Raw genomic sequence first — 22624 nt, forward strand, 5'->3', positions numbered from 1 at the left:
ACCAGCAGAATAGTGAGTGCAGCTCTGTGGTATAATACAAGAGGTAACTCAGGATCAGTAATGTAATGTATGTACACAGTGACCGTACCAGCAGAATAGTGAGTGCAGCTCTGGAGTATAATACAAGAGGTAACTCAGGATCAGTAATGTAATGTATGTACACAGTGACTGCACCAGCAGAATAGTGAGTGCAGCTCTGGGGTATAATACAGGATGTAACTCCGGATCAGTAATGTAATGTATGTACACAGTGACTGCACCAGCAGAATAGTGAGTGCAGCTCTGGGGTATAATACAGGATGTAACTCCGGATCAGTAATGTAATGTATATACACAGTGACTGCACCAGCAGAATAGTGAGTGCAGCTCTGGGGTATAATACAGGATGTAGCTCAGGATTAGTAATGTAATGTATGTACACAGTGACTGCACCAGCAGAATAGTGAGTGCAGCTCTGGAGTACACAGTTTTTTGCTTTAGTGAGTAGATTGAGGCTGTGTGAGAAAGAAGGAAAATTCAGCTCAGCCTTTTTGTTGCTTTCATAGTCCTTGAAAGAGATCTGAGCACGGACAAGCGTCTCCATAATGCCATAACAGGAAAGAAGAGAAATCCAGCTCTGGAAGTAAAATAAAAAATTCTAAATTCAAAATTTCAAAAATAAAAAAGAAGAAAGGATAAACGACTGCTGGACATGAGCCCGGTGATTACCGGAGGAGAAATGCCGTAAGTAACTGAATGGTTTTCGAACACATGTAGTGTTCTTAGTCCTCAGAGGACTTATGAGGACCGGGCTCATGTCCAGCAGCCGTTTTTCCTTTCTTCTTTTTTGTTTTTAAAATTTTGAATGATAGAATTTTTGATTTTACTTCCGGAGCTGGATTTCTCTTCTTTCCTGTAGTAGATTAAGGCTGGCGTCACACTGGCGAGTTTTACAGACGTATGAGAGGCGCAGAAAATACGGATTGCATACGGTACAATGATTCTCTATGTCCCAGCTCCTATCTGGTGTATTTTATGGATCCGTATTATACAGTCTTGTACGTCCGTAGAAGATCGCAGCATGCTGCGTTTGTCAGCGTATTGCGCAAAAAATCTGCCAATGAAAGTCTATGGGGGCGAGAAAAATACGGATTACACACGGACCAGCAGTGTGACCTGCGAGAAATACGCAGCAGTGTTCTATAGAAAAGCCGGTAATTCAGTGCGGTGTACAGTAAAACCACACTGACAGAATAGAATAGGTAGATTAAATGTCTACACATAGAATGTGTATATATATATATATATATATATATATATATATATATATATATATATATATATATATACTGTATATATATATATGTCAGTGAGACACCTATATATATATATTTATATTTCATATAGCGCTAGTTAGCATTAAAGTCGGTAATTCAATTGCCGGCTTTTCATTTCTCCTTCACAAACCCGACAGGATATGAGACATGATTACATACAGTAAACCATCTCATATCCCTTCTTTAATTACATATTCCTCTTTACTAATGTAACAAGTGTCTGTGTGTAAAATTTGGGGGCTCCAATAAATTAAAGGGTTAAATCCTGGAAAAAATTGGCGTGGGCTCCCACGCAATTTTCTCCGCCAGAGTGGGAAAGCCAGTGACTGAGGGCAGATATTAATAGCCTAGAGAGGGTCCATGGTTATTGGCCCCCCCCCCGGCTAAAAACATCTGCCCCCAGCCACCCCAGAAAAGGCACATCTGGAAGATGCGCCTATTCTGGCACTTGGCCACTCTCTTCCCACTCCCCTGTAGAATATTTTCCCATATATTTTCCCACGCTCGAGTTCATATGAGTTCATCCAGCAGAGGGCGCATCACCGCGACTCGAGGTAACTACAGGACATTCCCCTGCTTTCCATTCATTCACCAAGTTTTACAGTCAGGAGCACAGCTGCTTTAGCAGAGCTCCTGGGTGTAAAATGATTTAACCCCTTCAGATGGATTTACATCGTGGGACAAGACTGAACGACGGAAGGTATGGGATATTGTTGTTTTTTTAACTTTATTTCAGGTGACAAGGGTCTTCAGGTGGATTAAGAGAATAATAAAATATTACAACACCCTGTGTCTTTATTTCATTAAAATACTTTGTAATAATGTGTGTGTGTTTTATTAACCATTTCGTACTAATGGATTAATAATGGGTAGGTGTCATAATTGACGCCTCTCCATTATTAATCCTGCTTAATGTCACCTTACAATAGCAAGGTGACATTAACCCTTCATTACCCCATATCCCACCACTACAGGGAGTGGGAAGAGAGAGGCTAAGTGCCAGAATAGGCGCATCTTCCAGATATGCCTCTTCTGGGGTGGCTGGGGGCAGATGTTTGTAGCCAGGGGGGTCCTATAACCATGGACCCTCTCCTGGCTGTTAATATCTGCCCTCAGTCACTGGCTTTACCACTCTGGCGGAGAAAAATGCGCGGGAGCCCACGCCAATTTTTTCCGGGATTTAACCCTTTAATTTAATAGCTAGAGACCCCAAATTTTACACAGAGACACTTGTTACATTAGTAAAGAGGAATACGTAATAAAAGAACGGATATGAGATGGTTTACTGTATGTAAACCATGTCTCATATCCTGTCGGGTTTGTGAAGGAGAGAGGAAAAGCCGGCAATTGAATTACCGGCTTTTCTGCTATCTAGCGCTGAATTAAATATAAATATATATACAGGGGTTGGACCAAATAATGGAAACACCTGGAAACATCAACAAAAGTTAGTTTAATATTGTGTAGGTCCACCTTTTGCGGCGATTACAGCCTTAATTCTCCGAGGTATGGATTCATACAAGGAGTGAATTGTTTCCAAAGGAATTTTAACCCATTCTGCAGTTAAAACACCGTCTAACTTGAATCTCTAAAATCGACCATAAATGCTCAATAGTGTTGAGGTCTGGGGATTGTGGGGGCCAGAGGAGATGCTCAACTTCATTAGAATGTTCCTTGTGCCATGCTTTAACGATTCTAGCTGTATGAATTGGCGCATTATCATCCTGAAAGATGGCGTTCCTCTCCGGGAACAGTGCTTGAACCATTGGACGCACTTGGTCACCCAAAATGCCTAAATAATCTCTGCTGTCAATTCTTCCATGAAGAGATATCATTGGCCCGGTGGATCTCCACGAAATAGCACCCCAGATCATCACAAAACCTCCGCCATGTTTTACGGTTGGGAGAAGGCAGTCTGGATGGAATGCTTCTTTCGGCTGTCTCTAAACGTACACTCGGCCGGAGGTCGGACATAGGGTAAACGATGATTTGTCTGAGAATATCACGTTTCCACTGCTCGAGGGACCAATTCTGGAGGTTTCTACACCACTCTAAACGCTTGGAAACATTTGTCATTGAGAGCAGTGGTTTTCTAATTGCAGCTCTTCCGTGGAATCCAGATTTGTGCAGCTGCCGACGAACAGTTTTCATGGAAACTGGGTTCTGTAGGTGTTCATTGAGCTCAGCAGTGATTTTCGGAGCCGTGGTCTTGTGATCCTCTCTCACAATTCGCTTTAGAGTCCGACGGTCTCTCTCAGTCAACTTCGACTTTCGGCCGGACCTGTGCTTTGCTGCGGACGTTTTCCTTCTCTTTCAAATGCAGTCATTACTTTGGAGACAGTACCTCTTGACACGCCAAGCATTCGGGCACTTTCTGTTACACTAGCGCCTGCCATACGAGCACCAACAATTTGGCCTCTTTGAAAATCCGAGAGGTCTGCCATTGGTATCAGGTTCTCATCAATGTTCTTACAGTTATGCAAAACAAACAGTTAATTTACATACACATATCACATAACACAAATAATCCACTACAAAACATTACCATCTGTCACGGTTTGCATGTTTATCACATGTTCGAAGATTATGATGCCAAAACGTTCGGTGTTTCCATTATTTTGTCCAACCCCTGTATATATAGGTGTCTCACTGACATATATATATATATATATATATATATATATATATATATATATATATATATATATATATATATATATATATATATAGACTGTATACATGTTTTTAAGAATATTTGAGCCGATGGATCCATGATATGTCCATTTTGCAAGCCTGTGTGAAAAAAACGCCATATGGATGACACACGGATACATTTGTGCGTAAAAATCACATCCTCGCATTGAATACGGAACAGTGTTTTGGGACAATTTCTGCGTATTACGGCTGTAAAAAACGGACTGTATTTTCATACGCCTTGTGTGACGCCGGCCTAAGGCTGACACGTGTTTATGCAATGAGATTGTCGGTAGTTGACAGTTTTGGACGCAGCACCAGTAATGCACCTTCTAGGCCAGGGGTCTCAACCTGTATTCTCCGAGGGCCGCAAACCATGCGTCTTCAAGATTTCCTTAGCATTGCACAAGGTGCTGGAATCGTTATCTGTGCAGGTGGTTAAATTATCACATGTGCAGTACAAGGAAATCCTGAAAACAGGACCTGTTTGCGGCCCTCGAGGAATGCAGCTTGAGACCTCAGTTGTAGGCGTTGATGCTACATTGCAGCACAATACGTGTGAATGCGGCTGCATTGTGACGAGGGTCTGAAATCTGCGGCGGTTGTTTGACTTCTTGCTTGTCGCGGTATCCTCGGGGTCACACCGCCACTTCCTTCACTTGTGTTGTGCTGGGATGTAGCAGCGCCACCTAGCAGTCTGTAATCATATGACAGGTGTGAAGTCTTAGGGTATGTGCACATGTGCAGTGCGTTTTACCTGCGGATTTTACAAAACCGGTGAGGAAAAATCCGCACACGAATGCGCAACGTGGGCACATAGCCTAAGCCTTAGCATATTATGTCAGTGTGCGGCTTTGACGGACACGCTGGTACTTGTGGTTCCACAGCAGGGGCTGTCACACACCGCTGCCCCGTTGGGTAAAGGTCTTGGTCGGAGATGGTTGTTACTTACATCATACAGAGATTTCCATGTAAAACTCTAATTATGTCCCTGATTATATTTATATTATTTCCTGCAGGAAAAGCCTCATTATCTCGTTACAGCATCAGATGGGACATTAATTGCGGTGGTGGATCCGGATTTGCATTAATTTGTGCCCGATCCTCTATCGCTTAATTATGTGTTTCCAGGGTCTGTAAGATGTAGGAGTCTGCCGCAGGTTACACCGACACCAACGGGCCATTAATTGTGGCACAAACTCCTCCCGACGTGCACGGTGTCACCTACTCACCAGGGCTCTGCTCATCCTGAGCTTCCTGGTTGATGAACAGAATGTCAGTATTGTCGAGTATTTAGTGTATTTTTTGTGTGAGGGCGTCTCGGGTTTTGCACTTTGCTGTTTGTAAGTAAAAGCCTACAGATTGCTTAGGAAAACCATTTATTAACCTTGTAAACAAAAACAAAAAAATTAGGGACAACGTAAAGATTCTGGCCATCGGCGCACTTGTATTTCGGAAACCCCAGTAACCACTGGACCAGGCGTCCATTTTTAGTTTGCAAAATAAAACATTAAAACCTTGTCTAAAACTTATAAATTTCCTTAAAGGTTTTGTCCCAAAAATGACATTTATCACCGATCCACAGCATGATAAAATGTATGGCCGCCGGGGGTCCGACCGCAGAGAACATAAGTCCGCTGTGTGGACTGAGCGTGTGCAACCACCACTCGTACAGACAATGCAGTGGTCGCACACGCTCACCACTGACCAGGCACAGACGACTTTGGGACCCCTGTTCTTGTGATTGGTGGGTGTTCGGGCATTCAGACCCCCAGCGGTCACACATGTATCTCCTATACTGGGGGGTACAGGTGACATGTTGTTTATGGGACAGCCCCTTTAAGGCAAAAGTAAACACACAAACAACGAGCAGCCGCCCTGAACATCCTGAATACACCCAAGTCCTGGAGTCTCTGAAGTTATACTGGTTTGGGGGAAACTGGTCACATCACAAGGGTCTTGTGGATGTCAGATGTGGTGGGTTTTGCACAGTTACATCCCCTCGCTTATAGCCGTCATTGAGGAGATTGGGAAAACTGGGGAAAGACAAGTGCAGCAGGAGCTGAAATCTCTATACTGCAGCCCAGCTTCTGACGGAAATAACAGAAATGGCTGAAAAAGACGACGACTCAGGACCTGTAGTTATTATTTATGTGATTCACCCGCATGGTAGATGCAGGGGATTTTGGGATCAGTATGGCGGGCACTGCTGCTGCGGCACTTCTTACTCTTCTTTGGCAGGTGAGCTGGGGCTCAGGGGCTTGTTCTCCTCCAGTCTCTGGCTGGAGCTGTCGAAGAAGTCCAGGACAGTTCTCTTCAGGAGGTAGACGCCGGCGTGCAGGCCGCCTATATTCACCCACACCGTGTGCATCTTCCTCCACAGGTGCCCGGCTTTAGCCAGAGCCTGAAAGAGACAAATGGGGAAAGTTCTAACTAATAAACGTAAATGTGCACTATATGATGAGGGGACGGGGAGGCGCGGGACAGGGGAGGCCAAGGGGCAGAGACGGAGGAGGCCAAGGGGAAGAGACGGGGAGGCCGCAGGCAGAGACGGAGGAGGCCAAGGAGCAGAGACAGAGGAGGCCAAGGAGCAGAGACGGAGGAGGCCAAGGAGCAGAGACGGAGGAGGCCAAGGAGCAGAGACGGAGGAGGCCAAGGGGAAGAGACGGAGGAGGCCAAGGGGAAGAGACGGAGGAGGCCAAGGGGAAGAGACGGAGGAGGCCGCGGGCAAAGACGGAGGAGGCCAAGGGGCAGAGACAGGGAGGCCAAGGAGCAGAGACGGAGGAGGCCAAGGGGAAGAGACGGGGAGCCCGCAGGCAGAGATGGAGGAGGCCACGGGCAGAGACGGAGGAGGCCGCGGGCAGAGACGGAGGAGGCCGCGGGCAGAGACGGAGGAGGCCGCGGGCAGAGACGGAGGAGGCCGCGGGCAGAGACGGAGGAGGCCAAGGGGCAGAGACGGAGGAGGCCAAGGGGCAGAGACGGAGGAGGCCAAGGGGCAGAGACGGAGGAGGCCAAGGGGCAGAGACGGAGGAGGCCAAGGAGCAGAGACGGAGGAGGCCAAGGAGCAGAGACGGAGGAGGCCAAGGAGCAGAGACGGAGGAGGCCAAGGAGCAGAGACGGAGGAGGCCAAGGGGAAGAGACAGGGGGAGGCCGCGGGCAGAGACGGAGGAGGCCAAGGAGCAGAGACAGTGGGGGACGAGGAAGACTGTGGGCAGAGACGGGCAAGGCCGAGGAATGGCACTGGAGAGGCCGTGGGAGGAGACGGAGGAGGCCAGAAGAGTCCAGTGGAGAAACAGAGGGGATGGGGAGGCCGGGTATGGAGGCAGAGGGGATAGGAGGGTCTTTTGCACCTTGATGAAGCATTTCCTATCATGGGTCAGGAGGACGGCCCGTCCTGTTCCGGCCCGGCACACGCGGCTCATCTCTTGGAGGCAGGCCGGGTATAGGTCCCAGTTTTTCTTCTTTGATCCAATTCTATGTGGACGACAGAAAACAGTTCATGTAGCAGCTGAGTGGTGACCCGGGCTCCTCTCGGAGGTCGCAGCTGCCTCTCACCTCTTCCCAAACGGCATATCTGTGATAATAACATCCACGCTCCCACTCCTCAGAGGCAAGCGAGAAATGTCCCAGTGAATGGGGTCTATCCGAAGCCCCTGGGGGGCGCTGTGCAGACAAAAAGCAAGAAAGTGAGCAACTGGAAACAATCATGGAACTCTGCTATTTCTGCACCTGGGAAAGCTGGGTGACAACCATCACCACCAGTTCCCATAGAGGTTGTCACCTGTCCGCGCTCTGCTGCCTCCGCAGTAAGGAGCCGATGTTGCTGGAGGTTCTGTTCACTGCATTCGTGTTGTTATCACCAGCGATGAAGAAACACCCGGGCCACTCGCTGACGCCCTGCGGGAAGACGGGAAGACGTCACTTTCTTCTGGAGCCATCGGCAGCGGCCGTCTGATGTGCTCCAGGGCTTCACCATTTCACTCCGTCCTGCTCACACAGCTGAATCTTACATCGGTGCAGGTAAGGGACATAGGACGATGCTCTGCCCACACACGGGGGGTCAACGACTGCGCAAGTGTGGAACAAAGCAGTGCGGCAATTATTCATCGCGGCGGTCGGCATTTCGGCCATATGTGGGGTCTGGAGAGAGATTTCTGCTGCTGCTGCCTGAAGCCCCTGATAAACTGTAACACCCCCTCCACTGTGTGAGCAGGACGGCTGACGATCGGTCTTCAGCATTCTTCACAGAAGCCATTTAAGACGTACCGACATTATATGTTTTTAAATAAGTTACAGGCACTGAAATGTCCGGCTTATCTGAGGGGTCCGGACTCTGAGACCCCCATGGATGGCTCAAAAGACTCATCAGTTGTGTGTTGCGTGCGAGGCCTGAGATGAACGCTTCTGTCTCAGTGCAGCACAATCCTTACAAGTGTTTTAAGCAATCCATGGGGGTCTCGGGACTCGGACCCCCACAGATCTGCCGGAGTTTTCATGGACTATCGCACATAAAAAACATGTTAGAATATATGTATAACTCTGAGCCTGACATCTCTCACAGCGGGCGCCTCCTCTGTGTCTCCCGTTTACCTCTATAGGGATGGCCCCGGTCCCGCACATTGGATCAATGATGACATCTGATGGCTCCAGGTCACAGAGTCTGAAAAACAAAGAGCCAGGATAAGAGCGGTGCAAGAAAACGACAGCTCCGATCTAATCCAGAAAGTCTGATAATCTGGCAGCTCCCGGGTCACACTCATCCGGGGCAAAGAAGATACAAAAGAAGACAGAGAACATGGAGGCTTTCTTCTGGAAACAGCTGCCCCCCAGACCGTGCGTAGTGTGGACATTACAGCTCCACTGCGCAGAAGCCTAAAGGGCCAAACTTCACCCCATATGATCGGCGCACAGGAGAAGAGAAGATTTTGGAACATCGCAGCCATTTTTTCTAATGCTACACACCCCTTTTAATATTAGGCCTTGTGCACACAGTGTTCGCAGACACAACAGGTGACAGGTGAATTCACTCCTGAGGAACAGGTCAGACGGCGGCCACAGTCTGTGACTATCGGAAAACTCTACACTGTACGGCACTAGCCGAGAAGCCTCACTGCTGGCCGCCGTCTGACCTACGCGGAGCGGGGCCATACACGGTGCGGACAACCAGTGTGCGCTCCGCCTGATAGATGGATGGTGAGAGCCGGGGTCACCTGAGCATCCCGTAAGCCAGAGTGGAGCGGAGCGTAGTGGGTCCAAAATGGGTGATGTTCCTGCGGTGCAGACTCTCCTCGGTCAGCGCGATGCCCACCAACATTTCATTGTAACTGATGTTCAGGAGAACCTGGTGACAAATCGGGAGACGGCGGTATGTACAGTATAATATTATATATATATACACACACACACAGATACATGCAGGAGACGAGGGGCGCTCACCTCCACATCAAAGTTGGTCATATCTGCCTTCCACAGGAAGTGCTCCTGCACGGCTCCACCGAAGTCCCTGGCGGCCTCGTTGGATGTGAAGCTGTGTTTGTCTCCGGCCCGGTTGCAGGTAACGCGGAATTTCAGGATGTTACTAACATCGGGGGAGGAGTCGCTACTCTCCGCATCGTCGCTCGTGGCATTTTCATGCAAGACATTGAAGCAGGGAGTGGAAAACTCTGCGCCGTCCTCTGCCTGACTCTGCGGGGTCTTGCACTTCTCTTGCCCTGCAGGTGGCGCCGACTGGTCCTCTGCTGTACCGCCTCCTGCTGGCTGCTCTGCACCCGATGCCGTCTCCGGCTGCTCCTCTGCTGCACCGCCTCCTGCTGACCCCTCTGCGCCCAATGCCACTGCTGGCTGCTCCTCTGCTGCACCGCCTCCTGCTGACCCCTCTGCGCCCAATGCCACTGCTGGCTGCTCCTCTTCTGCACCGCCTCCTGCTGAACCCTCTGCCATTGCAGACTGCTCCTCTGCTGTACCGCCTCCTGCTGAACCCTCTGCCATTGCCGACTGCTCCTCTGCTGTACCGCCTCCTGCTGAACCCTCTGCCATTGCAGACTGCTCCTCTGCTGTACCACCTCCTGCTGAACCCTCTGCCACCGCCGACTGCTCCTCAGCTGCACCGCCTCCTGCTGACTCCTCCGCGCCTGGTGCTGCCATCATCTTCCTCTCTTTGCTGCAGCCACCGGTTTTCTTTCTCTTCTTTTTCTTCTTCAGGTTGTTGTTTAGCTCCCACGTCTTCAGAGCTTTTTCCCAGGACAGTTTTGCAGCCAATTCCTGGAAATCCTGAAGTGCGGCTTCCTATAGAGACACAGGAGAATATTAGATTAAGGCAGGCGCTGTTTCATAAAGAAAGCCGCCATGTTTTGCAATCGTGGACAACCCCTTTAAGTCTGAGGTCTAGCAGTTTAACCTTTATTTGAGGCCAATCCCTGTCTCGTCAGCAGTTTCGGCTGCTGCGCTGTCCCTCCTACTTTACCCTGCGGCTCGGCTTCATTACAGCACCGTCGTGATCACTGACTCCAGCTTGGCCGTACAGTCTACGGGAGGCCGAAACCTCCAGCTGCTGCTCTTCGTCCCCCATACTTTACCCTTCCCTTCTGCTCCATTAGTGATTAGTATATTGGTCCGCACACATTAGAATAAGGGGGAACCAATGTTTATGGGGTCTCTAGACATGTGAAAGGATTGGGCTGCTGGATTTCAATATGCCCAACCCTTTTGTTCTCAGGGGAGATGAGCTTCTCCCGGATCAGTCTGGCATCGGCTTACTACTCACGTCCAGAACAGCTGCACGCTCGATCGGACAGATCATACATGTGTAAGGGCAAGGAGCGGTGGAAGGAAGGGTTCAGAGGCCAAGGCTGCTTCGTTATCCCTCCTCCATACTTTACACTGCAGCTCTTCTCATTCATATTAGCTGCTCAGCATAAAGTACAGGGAAACCTGATTTCTAATACAGAATCTCAGTGGTGGAGTTCCCCTTTAAGCAATCCGAATATTTCTGGCTACTCCTTACCCCATACACAGGCGGCCATCTTTTCCATATGAACTCACCTTCGCATCCTTGAAGGGGAAATCTGTGAATTCTTGAACGACCACGAAGAGGTTGTCGACCGACCGCAGCCGATGAACCTGCGACATAAACAGAGCGCCGTCACTTTAAGACCCGGAGGTGAACGTCTCCCGACACGTTTTCCGCACTCGCACCTGCGCCAACGCGTCCAGGCCGATGTCAAAGTAGATTTTGCCGCGGTCTCTGCTGATCCTGCAGGGACGTCCCAGCTTCTCTTCCACCTCCGCGGCCGCCGTGAACTCGAAGCCGGTGGGCACAGTGGCCCCGACCGTCACCAGGGAGACCGCGGAGGATGCGGCGCCGCTGGCAGCGGGGTCATCCAGGGTCACCTCCGTCAGGATCTCCGCCACGACCTCCACCTCAGACATGATGGCAGCGCAGACGACAAACTCTGAGGAAAAAAGGGACAAGCTATAGTTAAAGGGGATGTGGTGGACAGAAGACATCCCCTTTAACGCTCTCATAGGCTGCAATAAGTACGTTACATCAGATGATGACGCGTCGGCCGTAACGATGTCACTGGTAACGGCGTCACGGTAACAGCCGATGGCGACTCTCCAGTCACATGACCAGAATCACAGCCTCCTCCAATCACCGGGAACCTTGTAGCGACCAATCACAGCGCAGCTTTCATGTCCTCTGAGACACTTCAGAAATGAAAGCTGCGCTCTGATTGGCTGCCACGGAGGATGTAACTGTAGACCTGTGTCACATGATGCAATTTCTCGCCACCGACAAGAAAATGCAAATAAAAGTCCCGGAGAGAAGAGAAAAGTCATCAATAAAGAGCTGAGTGCAGTGATGGGAAGTGAAAACTGTCCGCACAGCAGCCGGGTCACCGCCAACCCAAGTACTGACCCGTTATCCTCCCCACTACATGCACATCGTACAGATAACGTGTAACTGAGGATCATACCCCTGCAATTACCGGACACCGACTCCGCGGAGCTCCCGGCGTGCGCACTAGGAGGCGGACATGACACATCGATGATTCGACGATCGGCGCCAGGACTGGGGAAAACGGAGGCAGTGGAAGAGTTCGGACGCCAGGTGGCGCTGTTCTGTACAATTAGTGTCCTGTACGGGTGTGACCACCAGATGGCGCTGATGTAACTACACTATTCCTAGAGGAGAGATCACTGCAGAGACTGCATCCAAGTATTATCCTCAGGGACCGTGTATCTAATCCTGTCCTGTGTGATACTGACTGCTGAGCCGTGTATCTAATCCTCTCCTGTGTGATACTGTCTGCTGAGCTGTGTATCTAATCCTATCCTGTGTGATACTGACTGCTGAGCCGTGTATCTAATCCTCTCCTGTGTGATACTGTCTGCTGAGCTGTGTATCTAATCCTCTCCTGTGTGATACTGACTGCTGAGCCGTGTATCTAATCCTCTCCTGTGTGATACTGTCTGCTGAGCTGTGTATCTAATCCTATCCTGTGTGATACTGACTGCTGAGCCGTGTATCTAATCCTCTCCTGTGTGATACTGTCTGCTGAGCCGTGTATCTAATCCTCTCCTGTGTGATACTGACTGCTGAGCCGTGTATCTAATCCTCTCCTGTGTGATACTGTCTGCTGAGCTGTGTATCTAATCCTATCCTGTGTGATACTGACTGCTGAGCCGTGTATCTAATCCTATCCTGTGTGATACTGTCTGCTGAGCCGTGTATCTAATCCTATCCTGTGTGATACTGTCTGCTGAGCCGTGTATCTAATCCTCTCCTGTGTGGTACTGACTGCTGAGCCGTGTATCTAATCCTCTCCTGTGTGATACTGACTGCTGAGCTGTGTATCTAATCCTCTCCTGTGTGATACTGACTGCTGAGCCGTGTATCTAATCCTATCCTGTGTGATACTGTCTGCTGAGCCGTGTATCTAATCCTATCCTGTGTGATACTGACTGCTGAGCCGTGTATCTAATCCTATCCTGTGTGATACTGACTGCTGAGCCGTGTGTCTAATCCTTTCCTGTGTGATACTGTCTGCTGAGCTGTGTATCTAATCCTCTCCTGTGTGATACTGTCTGCTGAGCCGTGTATCTAATCCTCTCCTGTGTGATACTGTCTGCTGAGCTGTGTATCTAATCCTCTCCTGTGTGATACTGTCTGCTGAGCCGTGTATCTAATCCTATCCTGTGTGATACTGTCTGCTGAGCTATGTATCTAATCCTCTCCTGTGTGATACTATCTGCTGAGCCGTGTATCTAATCCTCTCCTGTGTGATACTATCTGCTGAGCCGTGTATCTAATCCTCTCCTGTGTGATACTGCCTGCTGAGCCGTGTATCTAATCCTCTCCTGTGTGATACTGCCTGCTGAGCCGTGTATCTAATCCTCTCCTGTGTGATACTATCTGCTGAGCCGTGTATCTAATCCTATCCTGTGCGATACTGTCTGCTGAGCTGTGTATCTAATCCTATCCTGTGTGATACTGACTGCTGAGCTGTGTATCTAATCCTATCCTGTGTGATACTGTCTGCTGAGCCGTGTATCTAATCCTATCCTGTGTGATACTGTCTGCTGAGCCGTGTATCTAATCCTCTCCTGTGTGATACTGTCTGCTGAGCTGTGTATCTAATCCTATCCTGTGTGATACTGTCTGCTGAGCTGTGTATCTAATCCTATCCTGTGTGATACTGTCTGCTGAGCTGTGTATCTAATCCTATCCTGTGTGATACTGACTGCTGAGCTGTGTATCTAATCCTATCCTGTGTGATACTGACTGCTGAGCCGTGTATCTAATCCTATCCTGTGTGATACTGTCTGCTGAGCTGTGTATCTAATCCTATCCTGTGTGATACTGACTGCTGAGCCGTGTATCTAATCCTATCCTGTGTGATACTGTCTGCTGAGCCGTGTATCTAATCCTCTCCTGTGTGATACTGTCTGCTGAGCCGTGTATCTCAGCCTGTCATGTGTGAGACATTCCTAGAGATAATTCCTGGATCTCGGGCTCTGTCTCCTCCTGTGAGGTCTCCGAGTCCCCGGCAGCCATATTGTTGGGTACGTGCAGTCTCCGGTATCATGGCCGCCGTCGCTCTCACCGTCCGGCGGTCTGTGCTGATAATGTCGCTCCGCGTTAGTAGCGATCTCGTCAGTCTGTGATTTGTGTTCTGTGATTCTTTCCATGACGCGAGTTGTCAGCGAGGAGCCGGATCGTTGCTGTATCGCAGCCAGGAGCAATGCGTCGCCCGTAGCAACCTAAGCCGCCATGTTGTATTATGTGCCCAGTTGGCGCCAGAATCATCTCTTCATTTTCCCGGTCTCATATTGTGGGCGATTTATCATTGGTGCGGAGAAGGGAGAACGCGTCATTATATGTTCAGGATGACGCAACACAAAGTGACCAGGAAGAGCCGCCATGTTGTCTTCTGGAGCCGCCGGTGACCTCTGCGGTTAGTACACAGCTTTCCTACACTCCGGAATGGCTGAACATGGCTGCGGGCCAGACTCGTTATCTGGTCGTGATCAGTGTGGGCCGCTCAGGAGCAGCGGGGACGGCGTTACTGATGATTTCTGGCCTTTGCAGCATCTTCCGGTTGTCATGGTGACTAAGTGCGGCCATCGCTTCCCGCTGCTCCCAGACATCGGCGTAGAGTTTCCACGATGCAGTAATGGCGGCGGAATCCTGAGAGGTGATCGTGAGCGGCCCCCCGTGCTACCGACGGCCTCAGTGACCCCCGTGTCGGCCATCTTACACATCTGTCTCCAGTCACTTGTTTCAGGGGCTAGAAAAATGTTCGACAAAATCTGAATGTCGCAAAGGAATAAGGAACATGGAAGACGGGGCCCTCATGTATCAGACATTTAGGGCCCGGCCCTTAGAGTGGAAGACGGGGCCCTCATGTATCAGACATTTAGGGCCCGGCCCTTAGAGTGGAAGACGGGGCCCTCATGTATCAGACATTTAGGGCCCGGCCCTTAGAGTGGAAGACGGGGCCCTCATGTATCAGACGTTTAGGGCCCGGCCCTTAGAGTGGAAGACGGGGCCCTCATGTATCAGACGTTTAGGGCCCGGCCCTTAGAGTGGAAGACGGGGCCCTCATGTATCAGACATTTAGGGCCCGGCCCTTAGAGTGGAAGACGGGGCCCTCATGTATCAGACATTTAGAGCCCGGCCCTTAGAGTGGAAGACGGGGCCCTCATGTATCAGACATTTAGGGCCCGGCCCTTAGAGTGGAAGACGGGGCCCTCATGTATCAGACATTTAGGGCCCGGCCCTTAGAGTGGAAGACGGGCCCTCATGTATCAGACGTTTAGGGCCCGGCCCTGAGAGTGGAAGACGGGGCCCTCATGTATCAGACGTTTAGGGCCCGGCCCTTAGAGTGGAAGACGGGGCCCTCATGTATCAGACATTTAGGGCCCGGCCCTTAGAGTGGAAGACGGGGCCTCATGTATCAGACATTTAGGGCCCGGCCCTTAGAGTGGAAGACGGGGCCCTCATGTATCAGACATTTAGGGCCTGGCCCTTAGAGTGGAAGACGGGGCCCTCATGTATCAGACATTTAGGATCCGGCCCTTAGAGTGGAAGACGGGCCCTCATGTATCAGACATTTAGGGCCCGGCCCTGAGAGTGGAAGACGGGGCCCTCATGTATCAGACATTTAGGGCCCGGCCCTTAGAGTGGAAGACGGGGCCCTCATGTATCAGACGTTTAGGGCCCGGCCCTTAGAGTGGAAGACGGGGCCCTCATGTATCAGACATTTAGGGCCCGGCCCTGAGAGTGGAAGACGGGGCCTCATGTATCAGACATTTGGGGCCCGGCCCTTACAGTGGAAGACGGGTCCCTCATGTATCAGACATTTAGAGCCCGGCCCTTAGAGTGGAAGACGGGGCCCTCATGTATCAGACATTTAGGGCCCGGCCCTTAGAGTGGAAGACGGGGCCCTCATGTATCAGACATTTAGGATCCGGCCCTTAGAGTGGAAGACGGGGCCTCATGTATCAGACATTTAGGGCCCGGCCCTTACAGTGGAAGACGGGGCCCTCATGTATCAGACATTTAGGGCCCGGCCCTTACAGTGGAAGACGGGGCCCTCATGTATCAGACATTTAGGGCCCGGCCCTTACAGTGGAAGACGGGGCCCTCATGTATCAGACATTTAGGGCCCGGCCCTTAGAGTGGAAGACGGGGCCCTCATGTATCAGACGTTTAGGGCCCGGCCCTTAGAGTGGAAGACGGGGCCTCATGTATCAGACATTTAGGGCCCGGCCCTTACAGTGGAAGACGGGGCCCTCATGTATCAGACGTTTAGGGCCCGGCCCTTAGAGTGGAAGACGGGGCCCTCATGTATCAGACGTTTAGGGCCCGGCCCTTACAGTGGAAGACGGGGCCCTCATGTATCAGACATTTAGGGCCCGGCCCTTACAGTGGAAGACGGGGCCCTCATGTATCAGACATTTAGGATCCGGCCCTTACAGTGGAAGACGGGGCCCTCATGTATCAGACATTTAGGGCCCGGCCCTTACAGTGGAAGACGGGGCCCTCATGTATCAGACATTTAGGGCCCGGCCCTTACAGTGGAAGACGGGGCCCTCATGTATCAGACATTTAGGGCCCGGCCCTTACAGTGGAAGACGGGGCCCTCATGTATCAGACGTTTAGGGCCCGGCCCTTAGAGTGGAAGACGGGGCCCTCATGTATCAGACATTTAGGGCCCGGCCCTTAGAGGATTTCTAAGCTGTTGCCTAGCAACAGATAATGGAGTAGCCGGGTGACTACTTATGAATGTGAGGGAAGGGAAGTGACAACTATTTTGAACACCCTTTTGAGCTGAAGGGTTGTCGGTTGTCAGTGTTAACCCTCCATAACTCGCCATGTGTGTGTGCTTTAGAGCTATATTTTTATTAGTTGCAGGAGGCCGCCATGTTTTTGGGGTGGGGGACGCTCTCAATCGCAACGTGTGGCAACTTGTTCTATCATTTCGGCCATTTTGTCGGTAAAGATGGCGACCTTTGTACTTTGAGAGTTGTTTTTATTATGAATTTGCCGTGTGCTGTTGTTCTCTGGTTTCTCCCTAAACCTGGAGACACTCGGGTTCATTGTCATCTTGGCTGAAATCACTGACGACATCTCAGGCCTCGGGGATCCAAGATGTCTGCCAGGAGATTGTTGCCCTTAGCAACCAGTCAGATGAAGGCCTAACACTGCAGTTTAGAAAATGAAAGCTGGGCCCTGATTGGTCGCCGAGGGTCACAAGGCCTGTACTTCGCACGGCGGACCCCCACGACCGGGTCACACTTGTCATACCTCCATTTCATTTCTTGCAACAATGGCCGCCCCATCACGGCACCTCACATTACATGACAGACATTTGTGTGGGACGCGAGACCCTCTCTGCGTGACGACGGTTTTCTTTAACCACCCAGCTGGAATGTGGTAATGAGCGGCGGTGACAATGCCGCCATTATTCCAGATGTCTCCATGGCCGTCATCGAGCTCGGGAAGGGGGGGATCAGTAATGGAAGGAATGCGGAGACCACTAATGACCGCGACGCACACCCCGTGTCATAGGGGTAACACTGGGATACGGGCGTACAGGGGTCGTCTGGTATCTGCCGAATTATTCGCATCCATAGCAACCACTGTTAATGATGCTGACCCCCCGGGTGAGAGGCAGATTGGGGGTCCGATCGCCCCAACCTGGGAATGAAAAGCCCAAACCTCTTCAGGAATCAGAGCCGGCGCACATTTCCATTACACGGCGTCAATGACAGTACATGTGTCCGTACACGGAGGCTCCGCCCTCCTGTAAGCCCCACCCAATTGTCAGAAAACTGGCGAGGCCGATAGAAAAGAGGCAAAAAGCCTGGTTTACATAAAAATATGGCATTATACTACCAGTACAACGGCGCGGCGCCAATCAAAGGTGTCCTCCATTATATGTCGCGTGCTTTATACGGCACTGAAGACCTAACATCTGGACAAAAATGGCCAAAAAATGTAAGTAAAACCACAAAAACAATTCTAAGAGCAGATTCACATTGCATTTGTTGCAAGTTTATAAAGCTGAGACCTTCCTGGTGGTTTTTTTTTCTCCTTTTTTTAAACCAAAAATTCTGCATCCAGATGGGAAAATAAAACTCGATTCTTTTGAGATTTTTTTTTTTTACAATTTTTTTGATTTTTTTTTTTTTTAAATGCAGTTATGTTCCAAAATCTAAGAAAAAAAACCCCTCTTTTTGAACGCACTCCAAGTGTTAAATCGTGGAACATATTAAAGTTTTATAAACTTTCTGCCTCCAATTCATCATTTGCTTTTTTTTTTTTATTTTATTTTACATTTTGCTTTTTATGTTTTGCCTTATTCGTTGCTGTTTTTTGTGTTTTAATTCTTCAAAAGTGTACGCTCTTGGATCTTGCAAAGAGTAAAAATCATATTTATTTTTGTCTTTGTAATTTTTATTAGTGCGAAATGTTGCAAAAATTGCACTAAAATTTCTGTCCTATGTAAAATCACTCTAGGAGGACGACGGGGACTGGAGGATTTATGGGCAAAAATGAAAAATATTTAGAATTGAGAGTCCTCAGTGGTTGATACCTTTCTGGGCAAAAATGAGAAACTTTTTGAAAAGTCGCAGATGATGAATCAGCCAAAAACCTGTGGAAACCCCAAACTTTGCCCACAATGGGGAAAGTAAGAAAAAACAGACGAGCATTTGAAAAAAGTGACTTTAAAAAAAGGAGCGAATTAAAAGAAGAATTAAAAACTGGTGTAAAACACCAAAAACTTAGGAAAAAAAAGCCAGAAATGCAATAATGAATTGGGCCCTTTCCCATCATTTTCAATATCTCTTCTTGCTGCCAGTGAATGGAAACATTTTACTTACACTAAGGGTACGTGTCCACGTTCAGGAAACGCTGCGTGTTTGACGCTGCGAAGAGCCGCAGCGTCAAACACGCAGCGTCCAGATGTTCCAGCATAGTGGAGGGGATTTTATGACATTTTGTCTCCACTATGCGTGGTAACACGCACCCGTCGGCCCTGCGATTCCGGACATGCGGCGCGTCTTTTTAGAACGCAGCATGTCCGTTTACCTTGCGGCGATGCTGCGCCGCCGCAAGGTAAAACACAGGGCCCTATGTGTGGGGTGCGATGATTCCGGATGTGTGCAATTAACACATCATCGCGTCTACATAAGGGGGCGGAGCTTTGGGCAGAGCGGGTTTTCCGCTCCGTCCAAAGCGCCGGCCATCCTGAACGTGGACACGTACCCTAAGGCTGGAGTCACACTGCCATATTTCTCATGCGATAATCGCATCGCACTGCACGGACTGGCCGGCACCTCTCCTGACCCGAGCATGACAGCATGATGGATTACTATGCAGCTGTCAAGCTCCGGTCAGGAGAGCCGTCAGTTTTACGATGCGATTCTCGCAGGAGAAATAAGGCAGTGTGACTCCAGCCTAAGGGCTCATTTCCACATGCGAGGCACACGTCCGTATCTCGCATGTGGAAACCAAGCTCTGGCGCCGGCATTTTGGAGCGGAGCTGTGCAGCTCCATGTGTTCCTATGCGGCCGCACGCTCCGCTCCTCAGTGCCGGCTCCACAGCTTGGTTTCCACATGCGAGATACGGACGTGTGACTCGCATGTGGAAATGAGCCCTAAGGGTACATTTCCACTGGCGAGAGACAAATCGGTCCGTAATCTGGACCGAAAAAACGGATGTAACGTATGCGATTGTCATGCGAGTGTCATGCGAGTGCAATGCGATTTTTAATCGCATCATCCGTATGACATCAGTATGACATCCGTATTGCTGTCCGATTTTTACGCACCAGTGTCCTTTGAAAAGCCGGCAATTCAGCGCCGTGTACAGTAAAATCACACTGACAGGTTAGAATAGAGTAGATATATGCACATAGAATAGGTATATATACATATATATATATATATGTCAGTGAGACACCTATATATGTATATTTATATTTAATGCAGCGCTAGATAGCATAAAAGCCGCTAATTCAATTGCCGGCTTTTTCCTTCTCCTTCACAAACCCGACAGGATATGAGACATGATTACATACAGTAAACCATCTCATATCCCCTTTTTTTTTGCATATTCCACACTACTAATGTTAGTAGTGTGTATGTGCAAAATTTCAGCGCTGTAGCTGCTAAAATAAAGGGTTAAATGGCGGAAAAACTTGGCGTGGGCTCCCGCGCAATTTTCTCCGCCAGAGTGGTAAAGCCAGTGACTGAGGGCAGATATTAATAGCCAGGAGAGGGTCCATGGTTATTGCCCCCCCCCCCCCCCCCGTGGCTAAAAACATCTGCCCCCAGCCACCCCAGAAAAGGCACATCTGGAAGATGCGCCTATTCTGGCACTTGGCCACTCTCTTCCCACTCCCTGTAGCGGTGGGATATGGAGTAATGAAGGGTTAATGTCACCTTGCTATTGTAAGGTGACATTAAGCCAGATTAATAATGGAGAGGCGTCAATTATGACACTTATCCATTATTAATCCAATTGTTTGAAAGGGTTAAAAAACACACACACATGATTAAAAAGTATTTTAATGAAAGAAACAAACAGGTTGTTTTAATAATTTATTGCTCTCTCAATCCATCAGCAACACCCTCGCTTGGCAAAATAATAAACGCACAAGATACATACCTTCTGATGTCCGATCACGTCCCACGCGGTAATCCATCTGAAGGGGTTAACTAATATTACAGGCACGAGCTGCGATAAACCACTCGCTCGTGCCTGTAATCCCCGGGTGCTGAAAGGAAAGCAGTGATCTATACTTACATTGAGTCGCGGTGAGGCGCCCCTGCTGGATGTTCTCATGAACTGCAGCCTGGGAACTTTTTCCCACGCTCCAGGTCATATGAGGACATCCAGCAGGGGGCGCATCACCGCGACTGTAGGAAATGTAGGTCAATGACCTACATTTCCTTCATTCTCCGGGGAATTACAAGCACGAGCACAGCTGCCTTTGCAGGGCTCCTGCTTGTAAATTATTTTAACCCCTTCAGATGGATTACTTCGTGGGACGTGACGGTTCAACAGAGGGTATGTATCTTGTGCATTTATTGTTTTGCCAAGCGAGGGCCTGCAAATGGATTGAGAGAGCAATAAAATATTAAAACAAACGCTGTGTTTATTTCATTAAAATACTTTTAAATCATGTGTGTGTGTGTTTATTAACCCTTTCATACAATTGGATTAATAATGGATAGGTGTCATAATTGACGCCTCTCCATTATTAATCTGGCTTAATGTCACCTTACAATAGCAAGGTGACATTAACCCTTCATTACCCCATATCCCACCGCTACACGGGAGTGGGAAGAGAGTGGCCAAGTGCCAGAATAGGCGCATCTTCCAGATGTGCCTTTTCTGGGGTGGCCGGGGGCAGATGTTTTTAGCCACGGGGGGGCCAATAACCATGGACCCTCTCCTGGCTATTAATATCTGCCGTCAGTCACTGGCTTTACCACTCTGGCGGAGAAAATTGCGCGGGAGCCCACGCCAATTTTTTCCGCCATTTAACCCTTTATTTTAGCAGCTACAGCGGCCAAATTTTGCACATACACACTATTAACATTAGTAGTGTGGAATATGCAAAAAAAAAGGGGATATGAGATGGTTTACTATATGTAAACCATCTCATATCCTGTCGGGTTTGTGAAGGAGAGAGCAAAAGCCGGCAATTGAATTAGCGGCTTTTATGCTATCTAGCGCTGCATTAAATATAAATATACATATATAGGTGTCTCACTGACATATATATATATGTATATATACACATTCTATGTGTATATATCTATTCTATTCTAACCTGTCAGTGTGATTTTACTGTACACCGCGCTGAATTGCCGGCTTTTCAAAGGACACCGGTGCGTAAAAATCGGACAGAACTCGCATGGTGCGAGTGCTGTGCGATTTTTTTCTCGCACCCATTGACTTGCATTGGCGAATCTCGTCCGAGACTCGCAGCAAATCGCAGCAGGCTGCGATTTTTTTCTCAGTCCGATTTCGGCTGAGAAAAAAAGCGCAAATGAAAAGACACCTATTGAAAAACATTGGTCCGAGTGCAATCCGATTTTTTATCGGATTGCACTCGTCCGTTTTCCTCGCCAGTGGAAATGTACCCTTATACTTATCACAGCTGAGCGTTTGCTACATTATATCCAGTGCACACTATACTCTGGCCTGGGCCCCACTGTCCTTGAAGAGCTGCAGGTGTGCTGTGTACAGTCCTGTATTGTGCTGCTTTCCATGCCACATTCCTACATCCCTCAGCGGTCGGTTGGTCGGTGAGAACATGTGGGCAACATTCACCTCAAGAGGTTGTAAAACTGAGCAGATGTGTCTCGTAATGAGAGGCTGGATTCACTCAGATACAGTCCATAGTCAGACCTGGGGCCTGCCTCTATCATCCCTGCTCCCCTGGACCCCACTTCTCTCATCCCCGCTCCCCTGGACCCCACTTCTCTCATCCCGCTTCCCTTGACCCTGCTTCTTTAATCCCCGCTCCCTTGGACCCCGCTTCCTTCATCCCCGCTCCCCTTAACCCCACTTCTCTCATCCCGCTCCCCT

The 22624-nt window shown here is 49.4% G+C and overlaps 2 protein-coding genes across 5 annotated transcripts in view; one reads left to right on the forward strand and one right to left on the reverse strand.

The window, feature by feature from the left end:
• Positions 1-5374: 5374 nt before the first annotated feature.
• THUMPD3 (THUMP domain 3 tRNA guanosine methyltransferase) lies at positions 5375-12160 on the reverse strand. 4 transcript variants are annotated; one of them, XM_077276739.1, is made up of 11 exons: positions 11987-12100; positions 11205-11461; positions 11052-11129; positions 9872-10295; positions 9447-9814; positions 9221-9351; positions 8601-8670; positions 7792-7907; positions 7566-7673; positions 7361-7484; positions 5375-6414 (listed from the first exon to the last, which is right to left on the reverse strand). In XM_077276739.1, the coding sequence occupies exons 2-11, from the start codon at positions 11436-11438 to the stop codon at positions 6235-6237; spliced, it is 1833 nt and encodes a 610-aa protein (XP_077132854.1). In that variant the 5' UTR covers positions 11439-11461; positions 11987-12100; the 3' UTR covers positions 5375-6234. The 4 variants fall into 4 exon arrangements, with proteins under 4 accessions (XP_077132854.1, XP_077132852.1, XP_077132851.1 ...); XM_077276737.1 differs by having other exon boundaries at positions 9447-10295; positions 11999-12160; XM_077276736.1 differs by having other exon boundaries at positions 9447-10295.
• A 2258-nt stretch (positions 12161-14418) lies between these two features.
• SRGAP3 (SLIT-ROBO Rho GTPase activating protein 3) overlaps positions 14419-22624 on the forward strand; it is a 113486-nt gene continuing 105280 nt past the window's right edge. The window contains exon 1 of the mRNA XM_077276742.1: positions 14419-14467. Coding sequence (XP_077132857.1) covers positions 14434-14467 — 34 coding nt within the window. The 5' untranslated portion in view covers positions 14419-14433. The remainder of the gene's footprint in view (positions 14468-22624) is intronic.

The sequence above is a fragment of the Ranitomeya variabilis genome, chromosome 8, assembly GCF_051348905.1.
Source record: "Ranitomeya variabilis isolate aRanVar5 chromosome 8, aRanVar5.hap1, whole genome shotgun sequence".
Lineage (NCBI taxonomy): Eukaryota > Metazoa > Chordata > Amphibia > Anura > Dendrobatidae > Ranitomeya > Ranitomeya variabilis.